The 8,287-nt window shown below is 37.1% G+C and overlaps 1 protein-coding gene across 2 annotated transcripts in view; it reads left to right on the top strand.

Moving 5' to 3' along the window:
* The window catches only part of LOC140343998 (leucine-rich repeat and fibronectin type III domain-containing protein 1-like protein), a 344,795-nt gene extending 340,905 nt beyond the window's left edge, over nt 1-3,890 (top strand). For both annotated transcript variants that reach the window (XM_072430902.1, XM_072430901.1), the window contains one exon: nt 3,124-3,890. In XM_072430902.1, coding sequence (XP_072287003.1) covers nt 3,124-3,643 — 520 coding nt within the window. In that variant the 3' untranslated portion in view covers nt 3,644-3,890. The remainder of the gene's footprint in view (nt 1-3,123) is intronic.
* Nucleotides 3,891-8,287: the final 4,397 nt, after the last annotated feature.

Below are 8,287 nucleotides of genomic sequence, written 5' to 3'. Positions count from 1 at the left end.
CCATGCTGTCGCAGAGCTCACTTTCGAGGAGCAAGGAAATTAAGTAAAAAGTTTTTAGAAAGGAAAGCTGCTGGACAGAACGGGTAATTTGTAAAAATGAATCATGCAAGTACAGCTATTCTTTAAACGAATTGTCATCTTGCCCATTGATGACGAAGAAAAGGCTATGTATAGCCAACCACTTTATACTCCATTCTACGGCCATAGGAAGGCAGAAAGAGTGATATCTCTGAGGAGGTACAACACCAGATATAGCTGCTGCGACAAATGAAAGGAACAGTGGGCAGTGTTGGAAAGACATGTAGTAAGTGATCATGGGTGGGATTTGCACAGACACCATATCATTTACCCTGAATGAGCAAGGTGACAGGGTTTCTTTAAGTCAAGATGTTGATTTGTCTTTAATGGATCATTTGTATAGAAAAAAGTTTTGCTGGAGTTCCATTTAAAAAAAACACAGGGTTTGAAGACCCCAGAGCATAGTGACATTTTAAAAGGACAGCCAATCTAATCTGAATTAGGAGCCTGTGTAACTAGAACATTCAGCATTTATATTGGTCCCAGTTATTGCAAAGGAAGTTAAATTCTCCTGATAACACAAAGTTATAAAACAAATTAAACACAGAGATATATTGGAAGCTTGAGCGGAGATGATGAATTCTACTATTCAATCAAATCAGATAAATTCTTTGTAGAAGAACAATGAGGATTGTATTCCCCACATTGGGGACAGATGCAAAGAGTGTTGTCAGAATGTTAAAAGTACAAACATCACCAAAATAACGGGAACAGAGTGTCCTTCAATCCAAGAGAACATGGAACAATCAGTTATTATCCATTTATAACAACACAGTAGTGTACAGGTGTGGCATCAAGGACTCTACAGTTTATAGGAAAGGTGCTGGATTGAAACAATGTTGTAGGAAATGGTAATGGAGGTTTCTGTGGGTTTGTAAAAGACCTATATGCTACAGAATAGAAGAAAGACAACCCCAAAGCACTAAGTATTGCATTGCTTCCTACTTCGTATTTAGGTTTTAATTTTGAACACATATAAAAGGCTGCATTTGGGGGACCCTCACCTGCTAGGATCCCCTCATTCACACATAACATTTTGTCTTTTACTGGTCCGAGCCATCCTATATGAAAAGACAGGGTTTCTGGGGGGAGGGGGGGGGGATAAAAGAATATCTTAAAACTATCAGTGAGAAGCTATTTACCTAATCTTTAACTCTGCTGCCTATAGGCAAAAACCATATATATATTTGTAAATACTTCCTTGTAGTGGTCATCAATGCATCAGATGATCAAAAAAAAACCTATCAGCATTAGTATGAAAGCTGCAACTGGGTGAGGTAGTCAGTGGAATAGAGGTCACAGAGTCTGAAATTTGTCAGTCATCTGTCCATCTTTTGAATACAGCGTGTTAAGTACTAAAGTTTCAAGCTCAAAGACAAGTATAGCCTCCTTAACTAAATATACTATGCTCCCCAACCACCAGCTTGTTGTCACAGTAGTATCTGTGGTTTGTTCCAACATTAACAGCTTCTCCACCCCAAATTCTTCTTAGCATTTATGGTACCTATGCAGCGAGCACTCATAGATCTGTATGGGGCTGCCTCTTGCACACCCCTCAAGAATGGAGGCTCAAAGTATGGCCTTACAAAATTCTGAAGGTTGTGGTAGGCACTGTGAAGGCCAAAGAAGAGATATTGGAGAAGGTCATGGCTGTGCTACTAAGGTAGAAGGCTGGGGTGGAAATTGGCTTTAGTGTAGACTAGAGACTTGTTCTTGAAGGTTCCCATAGACATAAGACAATTGTTGTTTGATCCAGCTGCACAGTCTCAGAGGAAAAATCATGAAGAAGTAAGCAAACACAAAAAAAAACCCTTATCACTTTCTATGCCTAACCTTATCCCCAAAGATGACACTTGCTTCACCCAGGAAGCTTCCCAAATATTCTTAAACTTCCAGTCCTAAAACATGGCAGGGGACAAGAATCCCTCACTGCATTTTATATTGCAACACAGTTCTGGTAACGAAACCATAAAAATGCTATAAACACAAATTACCCACACAATAAACAAAGCGTATGAACATAAAAGCTTCTTAAAACACAACATGATGAAGCTTCCGTTGGTGTACAATATAGGAAGACCCAAGCATTGTTGTTTTGCTAGGTCACAGTGTTCCACCATCTATAGAAAGTGTATTCACAATTCAGTATTTTCCAGCTTTTTCTAGCAGTATATTGCAATGATTAGACTCCAGTCTACAAAGTAATTTGTCCAAGGGGAAATGGCCACTTTCCTGGCCCTTCGTCTACTTCTAATACTGTAATTATATGTTTCTTCCCTATACACTTTGTGGCTTGTAATAAAAAAAAAAGCTACATTTTAGCTTGTGTCTGACTCAATAAAGTGCACTGAAGTGCAACAAGATGTGGTTGATAGAATGTTAAAATAAAGTGTTTTCTTGTACAAAGATTTTTATTGAAATAAAGTTATAAGGACACATACAAACAATGCCAATATAAACAAAAGCATAAATACAACAAAATAGACATTGTTACATATCTCAGATAAGCTCTAAACACTGTTGGAATACACAGTATTGGCATTTTGAAAAAAAACAAAAATACATATTAAAGCCTACAAAGAAAAATAAAGTGTTTTCATTATGTTGTAGTGTGATTCGAGCCTTCATCTGCCGAAATCAGGGAATCATTGGCATCTTTTCCTTTTTGCTTCTAATTTTGTGCAATGACCAGTAAAATTAAACTAAAAAAAACAGAATGAAATCAAAAGAAAAGCTCCGTGTAAGTTTCTGTTTAGTTCACACAGGGCTATATACTCCCCTTGTAAAGCACCGAGTGCCTTTGGCGCTGAATAAGCATTGTGAGGAGCAAAATGTAGTTTCCCCCTATTCTGTGAAAATGCCCTTGTGTCCATTGTGGGGGGAAATATCCATTGTCTGAAAAAACTTCTCTTTCGTTAGTATTGATCTGCCACAGCCGTCATGTGTAGCAGGTCTAAGGGCAGGCTTTTGTCGGTAAAATCTTGATTTTTTATTAAAGTGTATGGAAAACTTTTTTTCTAATTGCAGTTTGTGTTTTCTTGACAGAATGATTCCATCATCCAGCAAATCATTTTTCCTAAGTGACCTGGTATCATCTCGGAATTATGACCTGTGTGTCTTGGCTGTATACGACGATGGCACAACCTCTTTGACTGCAACCCGGGTGATAGGCTGTGTACAATTTACAACTGAACAGGAGTATAAGCAGTGTCGATCCCTCCATGCTCAGTTTCTTGGCGGAACAATGATCATTATCATCGGTGGCATCATTGTGGCCTCCGTCCTCGTCTTTATTTTTATTCTACTCATGAAATACAAAGTCTACAATAACCACCCCAAATCAAAACCAGCCAAGGTCACCAACATGTGCTCACAAACCAATGGTAGCCAGAGCGGTACAATCGGACGCTCATCTTCAAAACTCAACGAGAGGAGAGACAGTATTATGCAGGATATCTCGGGAACGTCCATGAAAGGCAAAACCATAGTTGACCTCACCCCAGATGGCGAAAAAGTGACTGTAACTGACACTACCTTTATAACAAATGACGTTATCTCCCACTAGCAAAATCCCATTACCACAAACGTATGCACCTCTTTTAAAAAGGGACAATCAACTGAGAACTGATCGTTGTGGTACGGTTTAAGGACATTTTCATGCAAGGAGTCGTCTTTTCGGCTTCATACCTATTGTCTATTTTTAAGATCAAATGGTTACAACAAAAAGCTATTTTTTTAATCTGTAAAAATGGTTACTGCATTCTTAACTATTTTTTGGTTCAATATTATTAAATATAAAGTGTGTGACAAAACGGACTAACTAGATATAATTGGTTTTAAACAATGGCACTTAAAAAGGGAGGAAATAAATATTATCAGTTGGTATTATTAATATTTAGTTATCAGTGGTCTGAACTAACCTTAGTGTGTAGAGTATGTGACCCCCCTGTAAAGAAAATGGCATATAAGACTTGTACCTTAAAGTATTCTGATTATCTCCAGATTCTGACCCCATTCTCACACTTTCTCCTCTTAAAGATCTCCATAGTCTAACATTCAAATGTCCAATACAATGTCTACCCTGCTAATCTTTCCTATGGGCTCCTAGTTGCCGATTAAATATTTGTATATCCCCAATATCAGTCTCTAAGTTAAAAGATCTGCAGGTAAGAATGTATTATACAGTAAAGCAATTGTATAAAAAGTAGCATTTTTTGAGGTATCTTGTTATGCAGAGATTACTGCCATTCTGTTGAATTTTTTTTGGAATACTTGCATTCTGCTGGTTTGCCGACTCGGGGGTATGTAAGCTGTGTGTTCACAGTGTCATTTGCACATCTTTTTCTCTATTCTTAGCCAAACACAGAACTCCTTTCACAAAATTATGCACTTTAAATTGCAGAATGCAAAGCTTTTGTTATTGGCAAATAGAGGAGGGTGGCGTGCAAACAAGTGTGCATGCTGAACCAGAACCACAACTCTCATAACCAGAGCCGCCAGAACTAAAGCAGCAGCTATGTAGGACTGTATCATATAAAGTATTAATCTTGACATTACTTGTTATATTAAGATAAATAACTTTTATATACAATTGCATAACTGCTAAATACATTTTTACCTGGCGTTCTTTTAAAATGAAGACATTGACTCATTGAATTAGCACATAATTGCGTCTGCATTGAAGCTTGTGCACATACCACATAAAACCATTTTCATGTAGAACCCAATACATACCATATATGAGATATTTGGTTTGGTCTTTTATCATAGGCAGTTAGGTAGGATTGGTGTACACACTAAAGAATCAACCCTAGAAACTAAAAGCATTTAAATTCAGGAATCAACAGGGTGAGTGTTCGTATACTGCCATCTGCTACGAACCTGGTTCAAACAACACAGCATATATCCTCCTTAATAGCACCTCAAAAACTCCAAACCCTAAGTACTAAAATCTTTCTCTGATCTGACCTCATTCACATCTTCTTATTAGACATAAGTGTAAAGGACAGCCTCAATGGCCAACTTTATCACTTAACCCAGACAGCTGTGGCAATTATTAACTTTCTAGAACAACTGTCAATGGTCAAAAGAAAACCTATGCTGTAGGTTGTCATCTGTTGGTGCCACCTATAAACTCCCAATTGCAGTGTGATGACATTCAAGTCATTAAGTTTCATTAAAGAGAATATTTTGAAACACATTTTTTCAGATAAAGCTGAATTCTAGGCAAACCAAATGAAATCCATTCACGAGAGCATTTGTTAGAAACTTCCTAGTAAATATAAACTTCCACATTTTCTTACAACCAACAACATTTGCCATGAGTACAATATAAAAGTCAGTAAGTGATCGCTCGTAAGGACATAGCAAGGAGGTGTATATTGGTCCCATAAGAGCATAGATGTGTGTTGCTAAGCTTATTACCACCTTAACCACAACATCACAGGCAAAGCTGTCCATTTTTAATACAATCTGTCCTATTTAACAAAAAGTATAACTAGGTTTAAAGTGCAGAAATCTAGGAGTAGCAAACTTCAGCACACAGAAGTCAGAGAAGTGAAAAAAAATGAATTAAATAACCCCATATGAATAACCAGCCATGCGTTTTTTTTTTTTTTTTACAGCAATAAATAATCAAGTTGAGAAATAGTTAGACAGAAAAATACATATACAGTCCTGCTGCCACTTAGGAAACACGGCCTCACTAAGGCAATGCCACCAACTTTGCTTACTCCCAGCAAATTACAAAATACTAATAAACACGAAGCTGTCAGCAGTATGCCGTATTTAGTAGGTACTTTATTCACATTGCAACACAGGAAATTAGGAAAGGTATGACCGCACCTTGATCTGTTTATTACTAGCAGTCATAATGCTTAAAACTCACTTAATAGCAAATATCCTCCAATAGCAAAGGGAACAATGAACTCTATCCGCCAGACTCCAGCTGAGATCACATAACATAAAACTCATAGCAACTAGCAAAACAGTTTCACTACTTACAAAACTAATAAAACATATACAACTAACATCTATTAATCATACTACTATCATTGCAAACAACCAACAAACTGGATACGTGCAAAATAATTCTCTATATACAGTAGTACATACAGCTGTTGGAGTTTGTCCTGTTCATGGTGGGTCTCAGTAGCTTTAAAAGTATGGGCTTACACCTATTTCTTGGTATAGTGTATTTTAATGAGGATTATAACAAAAGTTTTTTTATATTACTCATAGATGGATATTGCTTTCCTAAATCATACATTCCCAATTTGCCCACCGCTGGAGGTCGGCACCTTCTGTTGCATTTGCATAATGATGGGATACACACCGAGGAACTGAAATGCAGTAGAGTTTATAGGTCTACAGATTGAAATGGTTAACACTCCATCATTTACTAAAAACTTGAGTCACCAGTACTGGGTACATTGACCAGTACATATCCAGATAGTTATTATGTGATTTGTGCCACATATATATTCAGTAACATATATATGTAAAGTATATCCGAGCGAATTAATTATTTTTGTCACTCTCAGCAAGAAACGTCTTTGGACTAGTAAGGTAGGTGCTGGACCACCAACAATATCAACATAGCTGCACAAACTGACTTAGGTGTAGGCCAAATACATAGCTAGGTTTGGACCTTTAAAAAAAAACATTTATAACATGATTAGAGATGAGCAAATCAAAGATCAGGAAGTGGAATTCGACTTGAATTTCAGGAAAAATTTGATTCGCTCCGAATCCAAATTTCCTCACGATTAATGGTAAGGAATTGCAATTTGTTTTGAAATGGCGGCTGCACGTGTGAGGACTTTAGGGATTCCACTACGATCTCTGGGCACTACAGGGGACGAATAGGGACTTGTTCCCATTCATCACCTTAAGTGCCCTGTATTCTTAGTAAGTGAAACTCTATCTAAGAATACATAGTGCAGCGCTGCAACAGCAATCGCGGTTGCCGTGCTTTGCTTCTGCTATGTATTATTAGATAGGGTTTCCTCTGCAGTTCCACTACAATGTCCCCATTCATCCCCTTTAGTGCCCTGTATTCTTAGATAGAGAAACTCTAAGAATACATAGTAGAAGTACTGCACGGCAACCGTGAAATAGCCAAAATAACTGGAAATAGCCGTTTTTAGAGCGATTCGCCGGGAATAAGTTCAGATCGAAGCGAATCTTTTCGGAAAATTGGGCGAACCAGCCGAATCGAATTTGAGAAATTCTCTCATCTCTAAACATGAGGACAATGTTAATTTTGTTGACTCCACTTGATAAGAGATTTTATTTTTGAAAATTTTGGCTTTCTAATTACGTTGAGTCACCGACTAAGAACAAGGCCACAGTGGCAAACTTTGACATTATTAACTCTCCAGATAGCAAAGTCAGAATCAGAATGATATCCCCATGTCAAAACAAATATGTATTGGCAACTCCCATATTTCTGTCTTTAAAAGTTTGCTTTAAAGTTGACCTTATCTGAAAGTGCAAGTTCTACTTCTTTCCTAGCCCCTGCCAGTTCAAACCTGGCTCACAAACATTTAAACTCTACATTTTCCTACAGATTCCCTTTAACAAAGATTTACATTTTTACCCGATTCTTACCCGTCTTTCATAAAGACAATACTAGAGCACAGGTGATACCACTCATTAAACTGATACCAGGGCTTCCAAATCACCCAGCCCACCAATGGCCACTGTGATGGAATTCACCAGGCAGAGTGAATGACTTTTAATTTAGAAACATTTTTTCTTCTTCATGCTGCCTTACTGAAATCACTTTAAGGTGTAGTAAATGATTTGCACAATCTGATCCTTGCTCAGCAGCCTACAGTATAATCATTGCTGTAGCAGTCGAGCCATCAAGCTTTTTATACCAGATCTTGCAGAATAAAAAACATCTAATTTACTAATAACTGTTCCCTTGAGGAATAACCGTGTTCAATCCAATGAGGTTTATGCACAGTTTCTTCAATAAATGGTTGAAAATGGGCTGAATGAATATATTTACTAAAAAGTTCAGTTCTGCTCTAGAGATGGAGAAATAATTAAAACCATAGCAGTTCATCTATTTACAGTTGCAATGCCCTTTTAGCCATTAAATCATACTTTCTCAACTCTAATTCTTAAAACTATGGTTAGCTGGTATTAAAGTAAAATTATATATATATATATATATATATATATATATATATATATATAT

Source organism: Pyxicephalus adspersus, chromosome Z, assembly GCF_032062135.1.
Source record: "Pyxicephalus adspersus chromosome Z, UCB_Pads_2.0, whole genome shotgun sequence".
In the NCBI taxonomy this organism is placed as follows: Eukaryota; Metazoa; Chordata; class Amphibia; order Anura; family Pyxicephalidae; genus Pyxicephalus; species Pyxicephalus adspersus.
Note: the sequence above shows the minus strand (reverse complement) of the source record. Positions and strands in the feature narration are given on the sequence as shown.